Source organism: Cupressus sempervirens, chromosome 10 (genome assembly GCF_028749045.1).
Source record: "Cupressus sempervirens isolate cs-2001-9-10 chromosome 10, ASM2874904v1, whole genome shotgun sequence".
Lineage (NCBI taxonomy): Eukaryota > Viridiplantae > Streptophyta > Pinopsida > Cupressales > Cupressaceae > Cupressus > Cupressus sempervirens.
This window is the reverse complement of record NC_143127.1, coordinates 355,316,048-355,340,459: the sequence shown is the minus strand read 5'-3', so window position 1 is coordinate 355,340,459 and position 24,412 is coordinate 355,316,048. Positions and strand designations below refer to the sequence as shown.

At 36.1% G+C, this 24,412-nt stretch overlaps 1 protein-coding gene across 1 annotated transcript in view; it reads right to left on the bottom strand.

Annotated features, from left to right (window-relative positions):
- LOC149534063 (uncharacterized) overlaps positions 1 to 24,412 on the bottom strand; it is a 107,967-nt gene that overhangs the window by 52,431 nt on the left and 31,124 nt on the right. The window contains exon 2 of the mRNA XM_089805618.1: positions 5,978 to 6,129. Within this exon, the coding sequence (XP_089661744.1) occupies positions 5,978 to 6,129 (152 nt within the window). The remainder of the gene's footprint in view (positions 1 to 5,977; positions 6,130 to 24,412) is intronic.

Sequence of the window (24,412 nt, the reverse complement as noted above, 5' to 3'; positions counted from 1 at the left end):
GGACGTGAAACTCCTTCTGCCAATCAGGGTATGCTAAAATAGGTGCTGTAGCCAGACGTACCTTGAGTTCTTCGAATGCTTCATCCTGTGTCGTGTCCCATCGGAACGATTCTGTCTTGGAAGTTAATCTATCCAACGGATAGGCTATCTTTGCAAAATTCTTGATAAAACGCCTGTAATATCCTATATGCCCAAGGAAAGATTTTACCTCGGTCACATTGGTGGACGGCTGCATCTCCAATATGACTCGCACTTTGTCCGGATCTATCTTCAGTCCTTCCTTACAGACTATGTGTCCGAGCAACCTTCCGTGTGGAACCATAAACCTGCACTTCTTCGGGTTGAGGGCCAAACGTACATGGCGGCACCTTTCCATACAGTCACCTAAAGCTGCCAGATGTTTGTCCTCCGTACTGAATACTGACCAATCATCCAAAAATGCCTTGAAGTTGCCGATGGACATCTTTTCAAAGATGTGTAGTATGATCCACTGAAATGTTGCAGGCGCATTGCACAGGCCGAACGGCATCCGATTATAGGCATAGACCCCATCTTCCACGACAAATGTCGTCTTCAATTTATCCTCTTCTATGATTGAGATCTGATTGTAGCTGGAAAAACCATCCATAAATGAGTAGATCTCATGTCCTGCCACCTCCTCGAGGATGCTATCCGTGAATGGGATCGGGAACGGATCCTTGATGGTGACTGCATTTAAGCATCGGAAATCAACACATATTCGGATTTGAATGGAGTCCTTCTTCAGAGAGATCACAATCGGGGATACCCATTCACTGGTCTGTACCTTGAAAATAATTCCAGCTTCTAGCATCCGATTGATTTCTTCCATAACCCGAGCCGCATAATTTTTGTTCATTCTGTAGGGCCTTTTCCGTACGGGTATTGCTCCTTCGATCAATGGAATGCGCTGCACACATAATTCAGGTGGTACGCCCTTCAAGTCCTTGTACGTCCATGCAAAGACATCCTTATATTCTTAAAATATCTTGAAGGCTGCTGCCTTTAGTACTGGGTCCCAATTGTCCCCTACCAGTATGTTCCGTGGTTCTGCTTCATCTCCCAAATTCATGGTCTGCAACGCGACTTCATTATATTTGATGGGTTCTCCTTTAGTGAACTGATGTGCCGAGGTCACATCGAGTGACGCATCCCCTTCCTTTATTTCAGTGAATTCCTTTGGAAATGCATCGGTATTGTTTTCTTCTATGGTCAGTACATTGCAGGTTGGAAACAATTCATAATCCTCTATCTACCAATGGTACAGACCATGTACTGAATCCAAATCGCCATCTCCTTCCAGTCGTAAAACTCCCTCCTGATCCGGTTCCATAATTTGCCCCTTTTCATCCTCTTCTCCCTCAGAATCTGACGAGAGGGCTTCGTCCCCGACCATCTGAGTGTGCAAATCAATGACATACTTCCGGCCTTTGCTTTCGAGTGATAAAGTATTTTTCTTCCAATCGTGCTTTTCTTTTGCTTGTATCAGCCACCCTCGACCCAAAATAACATCGTACCCCTTCCGCTTGAGAGGAATCAAAACGAAGTCCAACAGGAATGGTTGTGTTTCGATTGTCACTGGTTGTGCTGTGAGTATTCCCAATGGCTTGATTCCATGTTGATCGGCCGTTAGCAACTGGAAGGTAGGTGGCCATAATATCGGCCGTCCCAACTTTTTCCAAGTATCCTCTGGTAGCACATTGACACCGGATCCTCCGTCGACGATTGTGTCTATTAGCACAGTCCCGAGAATGCCCATTTCAACAACCGCCGGATAGCGTCCAGAGGAAAGAGCTAACAACATCGGATCTTCTGCACTTGTACCCCCCTGTTTGTCGTTGTCTTGTTCTACGGGTTGCTTAGCACTTGGGACTATATTTGTGAGGGTCGTACGGAGTTGAGGCATCGTGAGCAACAGATCATTTATTCTGACAGGTATCTCAGCTTGCAATATTTGCCGGACAATGTTCTGTTCTGCACAGTTCCTGACTAAGGTACTCGGTATGTCCTTCAGGTGTGCTGTTTCTGCCTGTGTTACTTTCTGGATCTCTGCCCTTGCTTCCTCCAGTCTCTTCTTTTCTTTCGCTGGGTCAGGGTATAGCTTCGCCTGTTTCCGAGTGATTGCCAGAACTTCTTCTTCGTCTGTCCCTACGGTAATCAAGTTTACTCCGGACTTCGGACACTTAGTATCATCATGATCTCCAGGTCCACACCATCGACACAGCAACTTTGGTATGTTCGTCGTTGTGCACTCTCGGGCAAAGTGACCCCACAAATTGCATGCGCAGCATTGAACAATTGGCCGGCCATTCGCATCGTACTGAATTCGACTCCTTCCTCCATTGTTGTTGTTGCCACCATTGTTGTTATTGTTGTTGTTGTTTGGACCGCGCCGATTGTTTCTATATCCACCTGATGTGGCACCTTCCGTACTGGTGTTCCCATTCCCTCCTGACGGGGATGCCTCCTGTGACAGGAACACTTGTTGTGGTGTCCTTGTTTTTAAATTGAAAGGGCACTCTTTTACCGAGTGTCCCAGGATCTGACAGATTTCACAAAATTGATCTTTCGGGCAGGATCCCTTCGTATGGCCTTTCTTACATTCCGTGCACCATAGGTCATTGCCCTTAGTTTCCTTGTTCATGTTTTTGAATTCCTTCATCATCCGCATCATGTCCTTCTGGAGGGCACGGACCTTCTTGTTGCTTCCTTCGTTATCGCTGCTATCATCTCCTGAGGATGCATCGTCATCTGAATCGGATGAGCTGGTCTTCTTCTTCTTCTTTGTTTTCTGGTCACTTTCGAGGTTCATTGCCCGATTGTACACTTCATTGTATGTGGATGGTGGCACGATCTTCATTTTCTTCCGCAGCTTCGGGTGAAGGCCTTCAATGAACCATCTTTTCTGGAGCCCATCTGCCGGTTTATTCTCCATTTTACTGATTAAGTCCTTCAACCTCCTGGCAAAGACCTGTACAGTTTCATTCTTCTTTTGCTTGGTATTGAATATCTCTGCGACAATTTCATTATCATCACGCAAAAGTTGAAATTCTGTGATGAACTCCTTAATGTTATCCCAACTATTTAATTTCTGTGGATCGGCATCAGTAAACCAATCAATGGCAACACCCCGTAGGGTAGCAGGAAATTGTCGGATCCATTCGTTTGTATGCGTTATGCCATTGGCCCTCCAGATCGTTTCACATGTTTTACAATGTCGAATGGGATCAGCTGCTTCATCACCATCAAATTTAGGCAATTTTTCCTTTGGACCTGCCATTATTACTGTATGTCAAGGGTTTTGTTGTGTACCTATGCTGTTTTGCACTCCCGCGCTGTTTTTAACACCCGCGTTGTTCTGAGCTCCCGCGCTGTTTTGAACACCCGCGTTGTTCTGCACACCCGCGCTGTTTTGGACACCCGCGCTGTTCTGCACACCCGCGTTGTTCTGGACCCCCGCGTTGTTCTGCACACCCGCACTGTTTTCTACTTCCGCGTTGTTTTCAACACCCGCGCTGTTTTCTGCTTCCGCGCTGTTTTGAACACCCGCGCTGTTTTGGACTTTCGCGCTGTTTGGTGAAGAAGAGGGTTTGTCAACCGAAGCTGTCCGTTCCGGAAGTATATCTTGGACGAAGAGGTCACTCCACGCTCATGCTCCTTCAGCACTCCGAGCCGTGCTAGTCGATCTCCTTCTGTCAGGATTCTCTTCCCGTGGCGTATGCAGGTTCAAAAACTCCTCCCTCGCTTCTTCCACCAAATCAAGCCGTTGTCGAGTCTCCTTCAACAATCCTTCCGCGCTCTTGTTTCCGTCGGAAATCTTCTGAAACCTCTTTCGACGCTCTATCTGCTGAGCCAAAATTAAATTTTCCTGTGCAACGCGTATGTCATCTTTTTCCTTCAGCTTACTCTTATCTTTGTTCAACTGATTCGGCATTTAATTCATACCCGCCTGCCTGGGTGCCAGATCCATCGGGCAACGGCGCCAAATGTTTACCGTATGGATTAATTAAGCAACGCACACAGGAAATAGACACGAACACCGAACAGCAAATAGCAGAACTTCTATTATTATTCGCATATACCAACAGTACATCATGCTTTTCTCATATGATAATGATGATTACAATGCTTCCCGAAGGGGTTATAAATACTTTCCAACGAACCTTCCCGAAGGTATCGGTCGGCCAGGTACATTATACCCGCTACAAACTGTTTTACCCGTCGGCTACATAACAAAACTTCTACCGAAGGGACTCGTCGGCCGATGCACAATTTCTACCGACGACAAATTGCAAGGATCAATTGATTTAGTGAGAGGCTATCTAGACAAAAAAAAATTGAAAAAGGCCACTGATAAAGTTTGCAACGTGTAGAAAGTACTTTGAATGATTTGTGAATGGTATGAGCTTGGGAAAACTAGAAAATGAGTTCATGAGTTCTGCAAATTGGCACAGGGGAAGATTTCCATACAAAGAATTACAAGAAATAGTCTTTATGATGTAATGTTTGTCCAACTGAGAAATATTATTTTCTGAAGTAGGTTTCTGGCTGATTTGGTTGCTGTGCAAGTGACAAATTCATATAAACTGTATTTGGTTTAGGTCTTGGAAAATAGCAAACGAGATCTTGAGGTTTTACAATTTCGCACAGGATTACGTTATGACATGGACAATAACAAGAAACTACTGGACTAACAAGAAAGACTGTAGGCAATGAAATATTTTAGTCTCAAAATGTCTATCTGTGAGAATTGTGGCATGTGAACTCTGAAACTAGTGCATACCCTAACATTTTGCCTCTTGACTGATGCATCCACTTTGATTGTGGGAAGCTGAATACAGATCAATTCATGCTTGTCAATGTTAATAAGATGGAAAATATGATTTCAATGTGAATTCACTTGTCAGGTATAGAGAAGTTGTAGGAATTTTCTGCTTATAGGGAACTCTATTTTTGCCAAAAATTAGGGTTCCAACACATCCCTGAGTTAAATGGACAGAAACTAGGTGCAATGAACCCATCTATAATTCATTCACCATATCTGAAGACCTTTTGTTTGAATATTTTGTAAAAATAGAAGGAAGGCAGTGGAAAGATTTTGAAGCACCAGGAATTTTTTGATGTCATTTTAGAACTTGATGAGTGTAGCTTATATTTCTGAACTGAGATTTTTATAAGATTCCATATATCACTGTAGCCAAGTGCAAACTGGCATTTAAAAATGTAATGTCAATGGAATTAGTTTCCAAACTGCACTTCTTTAACTGAATTTATGATTTGATATGATTTGCCAGCATCCACGTCATATCCTGTTGGTGGCACTGGCAATCACATATATACACCAGGAACTTTGAAGCAACTGTAAAGAATCTCCAATGAGGTATGCCCTAAGATAGAAAGAGCCCTTGCTCATGCAAATATGAATTTTTAGGTACAGATGCAAAATGGAAAAAAAAATATCTTGTTGCTTATGCAAGATAAGAATCTCATTGCAATTACTAGATTCATGATTGATGTCTGTAATAATCTGTCACATGCTTGCACTGTTTTATACTATAAATACACGAAGAATAATTTGTATGATTAATATAACAAAACTTCAGACAGTAATTTATCATTTTCCACATCTTTTACTATTTATCAAAGTAACAAGAATCGAAATCGAATTGGAATCGGCAAGGCCAGATCGAATCGTGAATCGGCCATGAATCAGAATCGAATCACCCATGAATCGGCAAATTAAAAAAACCCTTGAAATTTAGTAAGCAACTTATTTCATAAACTCTTTATCACTGATTTGATTCACCGATTCAAAAAAAATCGTTTAGCTTGAATCAAATCAGCGAATCGCATGAATCATCGTGATTCTTGGAACTATGCTACTTATAACACATGAAAAATGTCCCAGCCATACGATTAATAACATTACATAAAAAATTCATAGATGATTAAATTCTACCTTTCCTTGTTGAATAAGCTTGCCTAATTCTTCAATTGCCATTGATGCTGTACTACCAGTCCCAAGACCAATCACCATTCCAGGTTTGATAAGTTCCATAGCTTTCTTTGCAACAGCGCGCTTTAAATTGTCTTGTAATACTGGTTGATTTACTGAATGCCAATAGAAGTTAAATTTAGTCCAGGATATTTAAAAGCAACAAAAAATATTCCCAAATATCAGAAAACATCAATTTCTTGTGTGATTCAATCTCTAGGAAAAAAACATAATCATCATCTAGGAACAAACTGATCCCAAAGAAAAACAAATGGGGGAACAAAAAAACATCTAATCTTAGTCATCAGTTTCTGGTTTGGACAGAATATAGAAAAGAAAATCAGAAAGTTTCTTATTAACAATGTATTATTACCTTGCTAAAGAATCAAAATAATGGAAGATTACAAAATCTCAAGTACGAAATACTAAAGCCTTGGCATTACCAATAATATCACAAATCTAAACGGGCCATAATACCATGAATAAACCACAAAGCATGGATCCAATGACAGTATGAAATCTCCCAACGATGTGCCCCCCTCCACTGCTCTTAACTAATCCATTTTCAACAAACTCTCTGAACCCTTGGGTCAAGACTTTCCTTAATCCCTTGGTATTGTCCAAAGATACTTTTGGAATCCCTTTCTCCCATAATTTGCTCCCCATAGAAAGCTACTAAGCACTCTCTACCATTTTGTAGGCTAACTAAGAGGGGGTAAAGAATGTGTTAAGAATCATAATCATCATAGTGTTCCATTTATTCTTCACTGACATGGCATCACACAAGTGTCACATGGAATATGATTATCTGAATTTAAAATGAGGAAAGTCAATTGAGGTGAGAGGTAACTTCAGTCAGGAACCTCCATCTCTTGTCTAGGGAGCTGGTTAAACTTTCAAGTATTTCAAAATGGTGGTTTCTGTTTGTGCATAGGTGCTAATGGTAGCCCCGAAGTTAGATTGATACAATTATTCAGTTACTTTAGCATTATGATGTGCATGGATATAATCCACACATTTTACAACCAAATTTCACATAGAAAATGTTGAAACATGATTAAGGTTTCAAGCATTACTCTTTTATTTGTTTTAACCCAAAAAAAAAATTACAGAGTCCCAATAACAGCAGCATTTCATGTACAAGGAATTGCCCTAAAAAGTCAACTAGAATATCATGGACCACCAGCTAGAGTTTCAAGAATAGACCCATGGTTTTTTAACCTTTTACACTCATTACAAAAATTCTGCACTAGAGTTCAAAACTTAACTTTTAAACTGAGTCTATTAAAATTACGAAGTTAATCTTATTAACAAATAAAATTACGAAGTTAATCTTATTAACAAATAAAATTACCTAAACCTAAAACAAAAAAAATTCAGCCTGCCTGTGCTATGCATTTTTCTTCCTCTCAAAAAGTAAAAAGAAAAATGGAGAAAAAAAGAATATAAAAAAATTCACAACCACATTTTGCAAATTCAGGAAATGACACAAGAAATGCAAGATTATTCACAATCATTCAACAGTCTTTTGTGAGCAATGCTATTATGGTGCCAATTTCATGTGATGCAGAATTGCACCTGGGAGTATGATAAAAAAGGTAATTCTGAGGATACAATGAACATTGGGTAACACTGATGCCAATTTCATTTGAGTCTTTTTCAAAAAGTGATGCATCAAAACATTCTGAAAAGTCCGAATCACAAAGTCAACTTAATCGCCATATTTATCTTGATACTAATCAAAATCTTTAATATGACCACTTTACAAGAAGCCTCAAAGTCCACTTTCCAATGAGTCTAGAACCACATTTTTCAGATATGTATGTGAGTCAAATGATTGGCAGATGACCCTTTACAAGAAATTCAATCTTAAGGAAAACAATCTTCATAGTAGAAAGAGCTCTCATACCAAATATTAAGAAATGTTGCAGTATATTCAAAAAAGATGAAACTTCTAATATAGGGCAACACTATAATGGTCCTTATTGGAAGGAAACCAATCCACACTATATCTCAATAATGACATCCAAACACATACAATATTAAAACACATGCTATTTCCAGTTCCACAATCCATGTGACAAATTGTAAAGCTTCTAATAGGAAACTATGAAAAAAAAAATTGCATGAACTTTTAAAATCACACTCCATGATCCAATATCTAGAAGTGTGATCCAAAATATCAATGCAAAGAAGATATGATCGATTTTCTAACAAAAGCTTTACACTTCACATACAATATTATTGACATGTTCATATGAGTCTCTTGTCATTATTATATACTGCTCAACTGCATGGCACTACCACTTTACCCCAAATGCAAGATAATTACTTCAAATCTAAACTACTAGAGGTAGACTTACAAAGTCTAATGTTCCTATGAGTGCAAATTCACAGTGCATTAGGTGCTAACAAATAGTACAGTTGGGTGCATATACTTTGTGAGTCATCCCACTAGTTAATGAGAATTGAAGTAATTATCCCACATGCATGGGTAAGTGGTAATGCTAGGTAATTGAGTAGTAAATAATAAAGGAAAGAGATTCATATGAAAGTGTTGAGAAATAATCCAATAACAGAATCAAAACTTGATTCAATAATATTAATACCCAAATGTATCAAAAAATAGAACAAACTCTGAGGTAAAAAGCACCATACAATTCTCCATATTGGAAGGAAGACACTTCACACAATCTCAATATGAGATCAAAACATAAAAATGTAAAAATATTTTTAACATGCTCATACGAGTCTTTACTTTACTACATGCTACTCAACCTCCTACCACTACCACATGGTGACACATGCAAAGCAATTACTTCTATTTTAATTGACCAGTAGGAAGACTTAAGCATATGCACCCCAATAGTATTACCTAATACAACATATTACTATACCAATTGGTACATTACAATATGTACAAAGATGTTGAACATAAATCATTAATCACAAGATTGAGTAAAAGACGGGAATTATATCAAGAAAAAATAAAAAAATCCTACTGAAAATGATGATTAAAAAGATGAAGCTAGTAGAATCAGCATGCCTAGTGCTTCATATGCTCCAATAAGAGTCATTCCAAAGATAAATATCAAAAGGGTTGTATCAAATTTGATGTAAGTTCACTTGAAATTACCAACAAATTCAATGCAAAAAATTAAAAAGCAACCTTGTGATAATTGAAGGTCACAAAGTCTATTCAGTATAGGTAGAAACACCAGACTCAGAATCAACCCGATGAATAATACTATGTTATCTTATACAAATATGCATATGAAATCCACAATTGTTCATTACCTTTAGTTTGGTCTCTTCATATATATGTCATTTATTATTCAACTGCTTAGATAGTCCAGCACTAAATCAATTAGGCCACCAATAGAATCATATATTGAAGATGCTTGTCCACATTACACAAACATCAAATTAATATCTCACAAATATTGCATACATGCAATTTGATACAATATATATTTGCAAGTTAAATTTTAATTTTCAAGTGCAGTGGGTCTTATAAATGATCTCAAAGATTGTGTCTCTCTATCAATTCAACACAATAAATGAATGAATGGTCTAATTTGACAACATAGTAGCCAATACAATGGTACATGAACATACAATTGCTATTGAAAGATTCACCACAGCCTCATTAGATGTCGAACTAATTCAATTACTAAATAAAAGACTCTTATGGTATATGATTATATCATTTCATATTCCAAAGATGTCTACACCATAGGGTGATAGCCTTGCTAACCAACCACCCTAACATAATTACACATATATTTATTAGAATTCAAGACATGTTTTTATCAACTCAAGCTAAGAGAATATATCTGCAATATTCACATTACATATAGTCCAAGGCTAACACTCAATTACACCACCAATTAGCCTTGGACTCACTGATGGGAACCCCTTGATGTGAACCAACAATGCCAACACGTTGGAAGAAGTTGTCTTGAATTTCTGCTGCATGTATCATCCATAAACACTAAGTTGAATCTAAACAATTTTGAAACTTGTTGTGATCTCACCAAATAGACAATTTCTTAAAGCTTACCAATAGTTATAGAGTGCTTTTGTACAAAATTGGATCTTACTCATCTCAGATCTCCATGTCACTTTCAGTTCTACTTTCGGGTCTTCATTTCAAAATACAAATTTCTCAACTCTCCACAACCATGATTTTTCCATTAATTGTTTCTTTGGTTTCTTCATTTTCCCTAATCACCATCTCTTTACTGGCACTAGTTCTCATAACTAGTTTAATCTTCTCCTAATCTTTTACAAGTCTACAATTCTGATTTAAAGTGCAATATCTTGTTGTCAAAGCTAAACAAGTACTAATTTTGAGGGCCGTGTGAATAATTTAAAGCTCCATCACATTTGAGAGCTTTCGAATCTACTCTTGGAAACCATTTCTAGATTCAAACCCTTTATTTTGTGACTCAGCTATTTGATGACATAATTATTTATTGGGCCTCATTCAAGTTTACTTAGGTAGTTTATTTTGTTTATTAAGGTAAATTAGAAAATTATACACATTGTCCAACTCCTTGAATGAGATCTCGTCCCAGTTTCCTCATTAAACTTTTGATTGACAGTAGTTATCTGCCACCACTGCCTCATCAAGTTGACACTAGTCCTCCTGCATGTTGAGTCAATCCCTCAAATCATTCTAGTGAAATTAACTCCTCTATAACACCTATCATTCTGACTTGTTCATCACAAAGTAGTATAGTGCAATCGTTTCCTTTGATTTCTATATGAATGTAAATATCAGAATTTTAGCATTCTCTTGTTGTATGCATTTGAATTCAAGTCATCATTTCTATTTTTATTTCTATGGTAAATGTAATTGTTGCAAGCTAATTCTTCATAGAATTTTATATGGTTCAAAGCATAGTTTCAAAACTCAAACTTAATGGATTTGGCAGTCTTTGCAAACATCTCTCTGGACTCAACATAGGCTAAACAAAAAACTTGAGAGAACAAAACCAAAAAAACCTATTAAATAACACGAGAAAAGAAATATTAGAATATTATCATCTTATTTAGATTATTTCTATTTTAATGGTCATTTCTAGATCTTCGGTAGATAATAGGTAGTTTCTATTCTTTGTATGTTTCTTTATAAAAACATCTCATTTGTAAATCTATAAGAACATTTTTGTTCTTTGTTCTTTATAATTCAAGTTTTTACCAATTACAAGTGTAATATGGTATAAGAGACATGTTAAATATTTTTATGAATAATTTATGGTTTCTTTCTAAAATTATTAGTTATTCAATTTTTTGAACTTAATTTCTTCGCATCTGGGGTTTTTCAATGACAGGTTTTCATCGCTTTCTCTACAACATAACCTATGCTCGTTCATCTATTTTCTCTTTTCTTTGCGTATCAAAAACACATTTTTTCGCATTTTTTAGAATTGTGGCTCTTTTCCGAAGGGATTTCTCAACTGTTTTCCGATTTCTAGCTATCTAGTGTTCCTTCTAGCTATCTGGTGTTCTTGTACAACATCATTTTCAATGTTTAGTTTCTGGGAAAGGATTTCTTTCTCAAGTTGCCCATGTTTGCTTCTAGATGCAATTTTTAGATCATTTTTATGGTTGTTTTTTGCAGGCTACATGTTTTACTTGGTATGAAATGACCATTCTTTGATCACCTTTGTACATTCGTTGCCATTTTTCCTAATTGTCTTCTCTCAGCTAGGTGCAAGTTCTACACTGTTAATGATTGTAGCTTCAATCAGATGATTCAATCAATGGAATCAAATGTTTGAATGGCCTATTGGCCTTAAACATTTGATATCTATCTTTCTCTATCATTATCATGGAGCATTATTAGTTTTGATAATAAGTTATTGTGTGTGTGTACATATATATGTATGTATATATGTATGTATTTATATACATATGTGTATATATAGTATATATATATATAAGAGATATATTATTAACATATATATGTATATTGTGTATCTCTATATATAATATATATGTATATATTTATCGGATGGAAAGTGCAAAAATCATTTTCTAGGGGCTTCAAATGAAGCCTATGCTTTGAACAAAGCCCTTCATTCAAAGCCCTAGGCTTCATTTAAATCCCCTTGTGCCAATTGTCACATAGAGCTTTGAACAAAGCCCTTAGGGCCAATATTTGGTCAAAAAGTGGGCCAATGGGCTTCTTTCAACCCCCTAGGGCCAATAAGCGGCCAAAAGTGGGCTAGGGGGGTTCATTCAAACCCCTTGAGACCACCCAAAGTACTCCTACGGGGCTTCCAGTGAAGCCCCCTTTGTTTGAAGATCCCAAAATAGAAATTTTTACAAACTTCCTAAATTTTCTATCACATTTTGCCCTTTTGAGGTCTCAAACAAGGGCTAAATAGGTCCATTTTCTAAAACTAAATATATCACATTGTTGTACTCTGAATAAGCTTTCTAATGACTATACTTTTAGTATATATTGTGTTTATTGTCATGTTTTATTGGTAATTTAATTAAATATAGGTTGTTTGGCCATTTCATAAATCATTGTTTGAAGCTTCGGGAAAAATAGAAAATGAAAGAAAATAATTTTTGAACAATATGTTCATCAAAGGTATCTGTGTTACCTTTCTAGAAAAACAAGAAAAAATCCATTTCAATTTATACAAAATGACTTATATCTATCAAAATCAACCTATCTCCAATTTATCATTGACGTCACTTTACCATTGAATAAAAACTACATTTTTTAACAAAATTGAATGAAACCAACTAAAGTTGCTAGGTGTTGATGTTACCATTCTATCCTTAAAGAATTTTGTCATTATCATATTTTTAAAAAAACTTATGTTGATCAAAGCAACCATCACTCTTTAAAAATGCTGATTTTTCATCTATACAACTTCTCGAAGGAGAAAGAAAAATGGATTTCAATCAATTCAAAAAATAAAACAAAAAATATTGTTAGAAACTAGAAAGAAATTTCTACAAATCACTAGTTTACATCGTCTTCAAATCCTTTACGGTTTTTTAGTAATAAGGACGTGAAAGTGAGTTTTTTATTTTAAATATTTGTTTTAGTGTCAAAGTTGGCCAAAAAGTGGGAACCAATATTGTGGGACCATAGATATATATATTTATGTTTATTTATATATACATACATATTCTATATATAAATTATTATCATCATGATAATACATTGAATAAGTATTATTCATAATAACTAATATGAATTAAGAAGAGACATGTCTCTATGGGAGACATGCCTCTTCATATCATATACATATTCATTCTAAGAGTAACTTGAAACACAAAAAAACAATAAGTGTTATTACAAGTTATAGCAGATAAATACAATGAGATGCTTAACATGGTATCAAAGCAAAACCTAGGAGGAAGATCCCAATAAAGAAATTATAAAATATCGGATATACGACAGAAAATTTGGAACAAAAGGACATTCAGCAAAAAATACAAGATCATGGGAAAATTACATAAGTAGTAGCTTGGAAATATACACTAGTATGGGGCATGGATCAAGAACTATTGGCATTTATATTTTAGAGAAGATCGAAAAGTATTGACGAGGATTATCGAATAATAAAGGCAACAATCATCATTCATGACCCTTTCTCTCAATCACAAAGATATAAGAAGAAGACTGAAAGGGAGGAATATGATAGAGGGGCTCTATTTTTACTAAGTTATTTCTCCCTCGTAGTTATGTGCAGGTATTTAGTGGCAAAAGTTATAGGCAGTTTTGTAAATTCTGGGGCATTCTCAGTAGAATGAGTGTGTACACGCAGTGAGTAAGCAGATAGAATAACAAAAAGTGTGTTAGAGTAAAAGGTTAATTTAATTTCATTTATTAAATTACCCTTACTCCCTTCTTGAGATTTCCCTTTACGCACTTGCATTTCCATTTAATAATTAATTAGTAATTATTAAACATTATTTTTACCTCTTAAGGTTTCCCTTTTAAGTTTTCGATCTCCTTCATACGAATTGATCGGTTGTAAATTTATTCATTTTGTTTTGCACAAGAAAATACACTCTTCTTGTTTATTAAGCAAACCCTTCTCTCTCTCTACCTTTCTTACTTCCTTGTAACAAGTTATTTGCATGCAGGATATCCAGGGATCTGTGGATTTATTCATTATCAAATCCTACATGGTATCAGAGCTTTGCTTGCAACTATGTGTTCTTGTTTGGAGTACAGAAGATACACAGTTTTGTTAGACAAATCTTATGAGTTTAAGTTGTTTTCTATGAAAATAGGGGGTCTCTAAAATTTGGGGTACTTTGAGCCCAAACGAACATTATGGTTGGATTTAGAAGACGTCAGAACCCCATTTTCATATAAAACATGTCCTATTTGGACAACATTGCATTCTGTGGCAAAAAATATTTGCCCAAGAGGGTTGTACAACCTTGTGCATGCTTTCCGAGGCGATATTTTCAAAAAAAAAAAAAAGTCAAAAAACAATCCGTGGGTTTTTTTGAAAAAGGAAAAAAGTTGTTTGTATTAAACTTTATTAAAGTTTTAAAAAACTTTATAAAGTTGTTTTTAAGGCAAAAACTAAAAGAGTATAAAGTACACCTGCATCGGCAAGTATGCAGGTACTAACAAACTTGCACAGATGTTGATGTTAGCGGGGCGCAGGTGTTGAGGTAAGCAACTTGTGCCAAAATTTGACAGCCTTCAAGTTGTCATGTGTTTGATTTGTTTTGTTCTAAAAACCTATTGGTGGTTTTTTGGCCGTATCTTTTCATACGGAGGTATTTTTTCAATCCAAACTAAGCGTCAGAAAGTTGATTCAAAGACGAAGATGATGGTGCAGGTAATTTTTGGAATTTTTTGATCAAAGTTAAATGATGCTTTCTATCTTCCGAGGGATGTACTTTTCTCGTTTTAGCTCCGTTTTTTGATCCAAAAGAAGCATCGAATAGCTCTTCTCAAGCCCTATCCATATTTTCTATTATTTTCATCAGTATTTCTCAAAGGTACATGTGATACTCAATTGATGCCTTTTTCGCTCTCTTCTTGTTTACGCATTTCTTCCAAGCAACTGGGGTGGGGTTTTTTGTATTGTGGGGGGTGTTTTGTATTATTGTTTTTGTTATTTACATCAGTAAACCAAAACTTTTTCAAAAAAAAATCCAACAGCTAAAACAATGGTCAAGAACTCTTCTTGTCTAGAACTTCTGACCCCTCATAACTATTACACATGGAAGTCCCTAATGACATGGCTTCTCCAGTCAAAAGGGTTGCGGTCTTGTTTAGATACAGTGCAGCCAATTTTACAAAGGCCTTTTGAGGTCATGCAGCACAGGAACAAGATGGATGAGGCAATGGGGTTGATTTCTTTATAGGTATCCAACCGTCTACAATTTCATCATGATGGGTGCAATACCCCTCTAGCTACATGGACCAAGCTTAATGGCTTGTTTGGTACAATGAATGAGCTCAGGGCACTTTAGATTGGGGCAGAGCTTACCTCTCTTGTACCGGAATCTTTTCCATCCATTAAGGATTTCTTGATGAAGTTCAAACAACAGAGATCTTTATTGCAAGCTTGTGGGAAAACCAAGACTGACACTGAGTGCATTTACCTGATTCTTTCTAAATTTCGTGGAAACTTTAAAAATTTTGCTTCCACCTTCTATTCCACCAGAGATGCTTTGGGTAATAGATTTACCATGCCATCCTTTGAGGTTTTTTGTGATCGTTTGACTCGAGAGCAAGCTAAGCTCTCTCAGTTGGATTCTCTCACAGGCTCGCAAACTTATGCATTGGTAGCTCGGCCATCTTCTAGGACAAAGGAGAAGAAACAAAAGTCACATCCTACAAAGTCTCAAATTGTTTCTAGCCATCACATCTCATCAAGCCCACCTCCTCCTAAGGGAGATAAACAAAAGCTAGAAAGACCGAAGTGTGCTTATTGTAATAAGCCCAATCATGATGAGTTACATTGCTATGGGAAGGCTATGCCAAACAGGTTTCAGATTTGACAACTCTCCTTCAAAAGAGCAACATTAATATTCCTTTTACTTCTCACAGATCTTCTTCATCATCATCATTTCAGTCAAATGGTAAAGATATAGGAAGGGGTCATGCACTATGTGCAACTACTACTCCACCCTCTTCTAGATGGTTAATGGATTCAGGTGCTTCACATCATATGGCACCTTCTCAAGATTTGTTCTCTTCTTTTGAGGCTTCTCCTACTCCACGCATTTGGATGGGGAACAACACTGTTATGACTGTATGTCAAAAAGGTTCTATTGGCATTGATGATGGTACATTTCATGATGTACTTTGTGTTCCATCTTTGTCCTCTAACCTTCTCTCTATTTATCAAATTACACACAGTGGGATAGGGAAGACAGTTGAGTTTGCACAAGATCCAATGCACATCAAATAGTGAGACAGGCAATATTATTAATATTGGGATTGTTGATAATTCTTCCCGACTATACTACTCTCATTTTGGTCCACCATCTCCACTATCAGAGACTCACTCTCCTTCTTCATGAGAGACAATGGAGGTGAAGTCAAATCACTTAACCTTATGTGTTGTTTTTGAGACCAATGTTGTGACTTCTACACCTCCACCTCCTGTTCAGATTCCATCCATTGCACAGTATTACTCTTCAGCATTGCCTACCATTGCAGCTCCAATCATCGAGCCACCTACTACAGTTGTTGAGGATATATCAGAGGACACACATCTCCTCTCAAATGATAGATTCAGCACACCTGTTATCTCACCTCCATTTGAGATTCCATTTCAAAATTCTCATGCATTCTCCTTTGAGTATTAGCTAGGACTTCCAACTTCACCTTACATCAGGGGTTTCACCCTTCTTGTCCACTGACTTTGCTTCTCTCAGATTCGAGCCATATTGGTAAGTTCATCGACACAGGAGTTCTACCATTCTGGGGGGGCTATGGAGTCTCAAGCTTCTATCATGGGGGCTTTCATTGTACTTATGGTCTTGAGAGAGTCTCTTGAGATATTTCATTTGTGCATCCTTTTCTATATCTTTTTGGAGTAAGATTTCTCCCAATGGGTTTTCTCTATTTCTCCATTTCATAGAGATTTGGTTGTTATTGGGTACTTCATTAGGCCTTGTTATCGCTACCCAAGTTTGTTTTCAGCATTGCATTGTAGTTTTCTTGTTTTTTCTACATTGTTTGTAGTTGCATTGTTGCTCCTCTTAAGGGGGGTGTTATTAATTTCATTTCATTTATTAAATTACCTTTACTCCCTTCTTAAGATTTCCCTTTATGCACTTGTATTTCCATTTAATAACTAATTAGTAATTAATAAATGTCATTTTTACCTCTTAGGGTTTCCCTTTTTGGTTTTCGATCTCCTTTATAAGGATTGTTCGGTTATAAATTTATTCATTCTGTTTTGCACAAGAAAATACAATCTTCTTATTTATTGAGCAAACCTTTCTCTCTCTCTGTCTTTCTTACTTCCTTGTAACAGGTGATTTGCATGCAGGATATCCAGGAATTTGTAGATTTGTTCATTATCAAATCCTACAAAGCGTCCACATTAAGAGAATGAATTCTACAACAGACAGACTTCATGAATAGACATTTATACATATCGCAAGAATTGAATTTCTCTGCAGCGGCACCTGGAGGTGTCATTTGGAGTGTTACAGAAAGCGAACGTATATACTTCCAGAATTAATACCATGCCAATCACAGTAGCATATGAGGATTGAAAGGAAGAATTAATGGAGCAGCAGAGTGGCCTGGGGATTGATACTATGATTAGAGCTTACGCTCAATAGCAAGCTGAAGTCATTCTATGAATTATCATTGAAGAACCTTGTAATGATCGAAACATCAATAGAGGAAACAAAGGGCGGAACATTCAGCAAGTCAAACAAGACAGGCACATCCAAACAATCGAACAAGACCGGCATACAAAGAATGGTGTTTTGAAAAGAAACTAAATCGAATCCACAAGGACCATCAACAATGATATACAATGAAGATGATTCAATCTTGTGATTATCAACAAATATAAATAAGATACCCCAATCGATATAATATAATTAATGATTATGGAACATTACGGTGGTCAAGGGAGAGTGCACTAAGTATATATATGAAGAAAAAGGGTTATAAACAAGAATATGGAGACCCGTGAAGATCTTTAACATGGTATCAAACATCATATTCTAGAGTCAGTGGACAAGAGAAGATAGAGCCTAATCAGCGATAAAGAAGATTCATCATCCTAATTGCCTGAGTTAGCAGCCACATAAGGAATGAGTGTGTAGTCCGTGATAATATTATATATCATAGTCTAGGTGCATACTAGGTTTAAATAGCAAACTTTATATCAGTTAGAAAATTGTGGATTAGAGGTGACCTCTTGTAATCTCTGCAGTTTTAATCATACAGTGAGTGGTCCATGTATACAGTCAGCGTTAGGAGTGGATATCCACAAGATCAATGCCGTGGTGGGAATTCTTGTTCATTCGAGAAGTATCCTTGCAAATACTGTCACTTGACTAATTTTCAGATTATAGAGTGTTGAGATTTTTCGGGCTTCTATGGAGTATTACAGTAAGATAGATGAATTAGTATATCTATTCTCCCTACAGTTCGAACTGAAGAAACTAAATTCATACTTTGTGGAGTTCAGTGCCTTGATTATATATCTCCAATCGGTTAGTACAATATTCCTTATTTTCTTGCTCCTCTCACTGGATTATAGCATCTGTATTCCATTAGATTTGCAAACAATGAACATTGGATCAGAGGACTGTTTTGAGAATATATAAACCATAACGAAAGTTTGTGTTAGAAACGCAAATTAAAGATATTATAATTCCCAAGTTTATTATTCTGTGTGATGGTTGATATAGTGTATGATAGAGGTATTATAATTATAATGAAGTTGTGAGAAGACTTTACTATAAGAAGATCGCAGCAATATGATTCATGACATCTGCAAATTATAAACTTTATAGCAAAACTCTGGATTTAAATTTTTAATCAAAGGTCTAGAGTTCATAAAAAGAAGGAATTCACTATTTATTACATAGAAACAAGAACCTTGCAATTGAAATATAAGACTTGAGTCCCAAAAGTCGGTCTGAAGAATACCAGAAATTTCGATGCCTGGAGAGACATGAGCCAATGGTGGCTTACTCTCATGACATGCAAGGGTCGCAGAGGTACATGAACTGGTCAGAATTGATCTGCAGGCCCAGTTAGTGTTGGCCGGTTGTGCTTTGACTGAAAACTCTTTAAACAAAGGAATAAGAGTGAGAATTTCACATTGTGGGGGGGAATAATAACCAATGTTCCATTTCCATTGTTTAACAAATGCTTATATGGAGGCATTCTCTAATTTAATGCATATGGACCTTCATTGGAACTTGTATCAAGGATGTCGATATACAAATAAGTATTTATTATTCTTAAGTATTACATTTATCTACTCACTATAGTCTCTCTTATTTGTATTTCTATACATACTATAAGAGCTATTTGCCTTGATCTTTTCCTTTTGTCTCCGGGATGTTCTTGCAGGAAAAGATCTCCAAAGAAGTTTTGATCTAGGATTCATTAGTCATTTGATGATCATGCTAGATAAAGTGAGGCTCTCAAAGCAAATATCTTTGATGATTGAGATTATGAGTATCTGTCTATATCAAGAGGGAGCCTGACATTTCATTAGAAGCATCCTTGGACCAAGAGGTATGCTTTTGTGACAGAGGGAGCAGATAGAGGATATGTTTCAGCTGACTTTTAGGTATCTTGATCATATTTATTCAAAGGGAGTAGAACATGTTGAGATGCATTCCCCAATGATCAAGAAATGATAGTAGCAACAGGACTATGATTCATGAGATGAAGTTTTGTATGTGTAGACTAAAGGATCTTTATGCGAATACCTAAACCACAGATGGATACTTGGAATAGCATTCATTCAAAGTACATCGTCACTAAAGATCTAACAACCGATATTTTCTCCAAGCCTTCTGCCAAAGTGAAGTTTGTACATTATTGAAGACAAGTTTGGAGTATTACATTGGAGCCTTTAGTGAGAGGGAGCCTCAGCATCAGTGATTACCTATGATGTACTTTAATGCATCCTTCTTTGTGAGAGTGAAGTTTGAGGTGAAAGCCTTTGTTCCACCCTCTGGAAATGTTCATGGTGGATGTCATGTGAGTTACTACATGACTTTGTGGAAACATCGTGGAAGGTGATGATCTTTCATTGATTTTTGCTTGTGGTTACTATAGTAAGGTGATGATCTTACAATAGTCTAACCTTCTATCATGATGAATATCATATGGTTGATGTCTAAGTAGATCACGACAGATTATATCTTGTAAATCAATATCAACTGAGAGATAGATCATAGATATCTATGTGTTGTATTGTATAGATATATATCATGGTGGATTAACATCCCTAAACAAACATTGATTATAATGTTCCTATAAAAAGTATCATAGAGTGATACGTGTGCACATGCCTTTTGAACATTTTGAGTATTTGGTAAATATCATGCGACTTGATCTTTGGAGGCCATTACATGAAGTACTTGGTGAATATCATGTGACTTGATATTCTGAGGCCATTACTCTTGATATCATTATGATGAATATCTCCTGATCAAAGATATTCCTGGGCATACCATTACCCTAAAGTTACCATGAGGTAACAGTAGTGCACTATGTTGTTTATTTTGATAGACATCATCCTCACTACATAAGGAGTGTTCATGATTGTAGCTTCGATTGGATGATTCCAATTGATGAAATCAAATGTTTGAATGGCCTATTGGCCTTAAACATTTGATATCTATCTTTCTCTATCATTATCAGGGAGAATTGTTATTTTTTATAATAAGTTATTAAATAGATGTAGATATATATATATATATATATATATATATATATATATATATATATATATATATGAGATATATTATTAACATATATGTATATCGCCAATAGTGGCATGTTGTGATGGTTAAGTTGTTGAGTTGTTATCCTTGCCATCAAGATTCGAATCTAATGGGGATGAAGTCCTCTGTTCGTGGCCTCACTGGTTCATAGCTCCAGGTCAAAGCATTTACCCCCCTTTAAAAAAAAACATATGTATATTCTCTCTCTCTCTCTCTCTCTCTCTCTCTCTCTCTCTCTCTCTCTCTCTCTCTCTCTCTCTCTCTCTCTCTCTCTCTCTCTCTATATATATATATATATATATATATCATCACAATAATACATTAAGAAAGTATTATTGATAATAACTAATATGAATTAAGAAGAGACATGTCTTTACGAAAGACATGGCTCTTCATATCATATACATTTTCATTGCAAGAGTAACTTGAAACCTATAGAAAAACAATAAGTGCTATTACAAGTTACAGTAGATAATATGCTAAGATCTTTTACATACACAACTGAATAAATGCAAATAATTTGCGTTCCTCTTTGTTTCTTTTGGTTATTTTGACCATCACTACGATCATTTTTGCTCAAAAATGTTAGTTTTTCAAAATCCATTGTTTGATTTTTTTTCTCTGTAGGACTTGTTTCTACAATTCTTTTGTTGTTTTATCAGCATTTTCTACACTTCTTGTGTTTCTTTGCCTTCCATATAGCTGCCCAGGGTTTTTCGAGTCCTCAATATTCATGTTGCAGCAAGGGCATCCAATTTCCACCTTTTTTCTAAGTATTTGAACACCTTTCGATCAGCCGCCTAGGATTTCTTCAAAATCCTTCGACTTTTTAGTCGGATTCAAATTTTGAGTAGAATACTTGTTGACTTTTTTAAGAGCTTTTATGGGTTTCAATTTTTTGGGGTTTTTCAAAAAATTTACATTGGGATCTATGCCCAAAGAATTATTGTTTATTCTTGAAATCAGGACCTATTTTCTAACTCGGTCTTGTTTAATACTCAATTTTCACTATATTGTTGTCTTAATATTTGTGCCAACCTCAATTTTTTACAATGGCATCTCTGACGAATATTCTACTCAAGGCGAATCAAAAATTCAATGGAAAAAACTACTAGAAGCAACATATGATGACAATCTTTGAATCCATTGTCTTGACAAAATAGTTTTGGGCAAGACTACTTGCCTTGAAGATAAAGGAAAAGATTTGATGAGAAAAATCGAGAAGTTGTTACACTCATCGAGCTTTCACTCATTGATGATCAGCTACTTTGGTTCCTTCTAGCCAAACAGCTACAAAAAATTTGGATGCATCTAAAAGGTTTGCATGAAACATCTTATAAGAGTAGTGCATTCTTCTTAAGAACATGCTCTTCACAATCATGATGGAAGAGCAGGTGTCCCTGAAGCATCATCTCAATAAAATCAAGGACATTTAAGATTATCAAAAGAAATTGGACACATAATGGAAGAAGATATGGTTGTGATCACCCTGAAAAGTCTCTTGTCTTCCTATGAGCACTTTTTGAGACTCTCAACATTGCTTCAATTAAGTTGACTTGAGGTTTTCTGATCTCTATAGAATACTATTACTGCAAGATCCCTAGAAACAACAATTTGGTAGTAGTACCAATTCATGTTCCAAAGAACAGGCCTTTACAACCAAATCTCCATCTTCTCAATCTTCTAAATAGAAATTCTTTGTGTCAGCATCAAAAGGCTCAAAGAAAAACATTTAGTACAACTACTGTCATAAGAATGGTCACATGAAACTTGACCATCGTAAATGTTTGGCTGCTAAGGCCAAGCAAAGTGGTTTGTAGCCTAGAGAAAATGTAGTGGAGCACACTAAGCAAAACGAGTCTACCTTTTAAGCCTTCATGACTAAAAGACCAGAAAATCATGCTAAGTTTGTTGCCCGGTACACTAATTTAGATGCATTCTACCAATTCACTCATCATTGGGATTGGTTCATAGGTTTTTCATCGTTCTCGAATTCAATTATTTTTGGAAGGGAAGAATACATCGTCGTTGGAAAGGACAATATACAAATTCAATTTGGATGAAGGAAATTGATTTTCCTCAACGTGTAATATGTCCCAAGAATGGAACCCAACCTTCTCCCATTCAATCAAGTTTTGTGACATTCTCCTCAACTAGTCATCACCTTCAATTAACCTTTGTGCAGTATCATTGATCGAGAGACTCAATCTTATGTTGTCGTGGGCCTTGAGGATCATGGTCTATCAGAGTTGATGACTCTGGTGATTCTTCGGAGCTTGTCATGGCAGCAAAGTACTCCTCAATTATTGATGATTATAAATCAAAAAGTTAAGTTAGAAGCAGAGTTCAAGTAGGACTCTACATTATCCACCTAACTAACCAAAGAAGTCGCCTAAGAAGAATAGTTCAAGTAGGACTCTTCTTTATGGAAGTAGACTTCATGTAGGACTCTACTTTATTGAAGTAGACTTCAAGTAGGACTCTACTTTTCCCAACTATTGTTATAAAAGGAAGTTAATGGTTAAAATAGAATTCAATAGTCTTTCTCAACAAGGACATTGAGAGAGAGAGAGAATCAGAGAAGAGATTGCTGATTTTCAGCAAGGCAAAAAGGAGAATGCTTGCAACAGTTAACAACAAAGGAGAAGGTGGCAATACCAAGTTTTCTATTTTGCTTGTAACTTGTTTCAGAGCCATTTTCCCATATACACGGAGCTCTTTCAAGTTCTGAAGTTATTTTGAATGATGAACTATGTATGGTTGTGTTTTGTTTTTCTAGTTTTCCTCTGTTTTATTTTGTTAAATAAACCTAGTAGCGTAAATCTAGATCTGATCTAATTACCTAGTAATTGGATTTAAGAAATTAACATGGTATCAGAGCTTTGAACTCTAAAGAAAAGACTCCTAGGTTGCTGATTTGGGCTCGGGGACGAATTCAGGATTCAAGTTCGAGTTCTTAGGTTCGAGCAAAAAAAAATTCCCATTCGGGTTCGTGGGTGGGTTCACGAGTATATGTGTGTGTATGTATTATCTATACAAAAAAAAAAAGAGAAACGTGCATAATTGCAAAACTAAGTCATTTCACAGTATGAACATATGTTGCTAGATCATTGATCAGTGCCAAATGTCAATAATAAACATTAAATACTCGCTCATCAATCTATCTTCATGATTGTAAAGAAAATCATACATTGAATTACTAAATTGCAAAACATATACTAGTTCATCAAATAATAAAGTTTGAAACAAAATGATAAATGACAAGCATTTCAATGATCATGATACCAAATGCCCTTGAAGGGTCAAAAGGGTCATCAAAAAATGAGGGATCAATGGCTTCATCCCCGGCTACAATTATATCTAGATCCTCATTGGTGGTGTAAATAAGTATTGCTATTTACACTTTACTTAAGTTTACTTAGGTTAATGCATTAGCATATTAGTTGC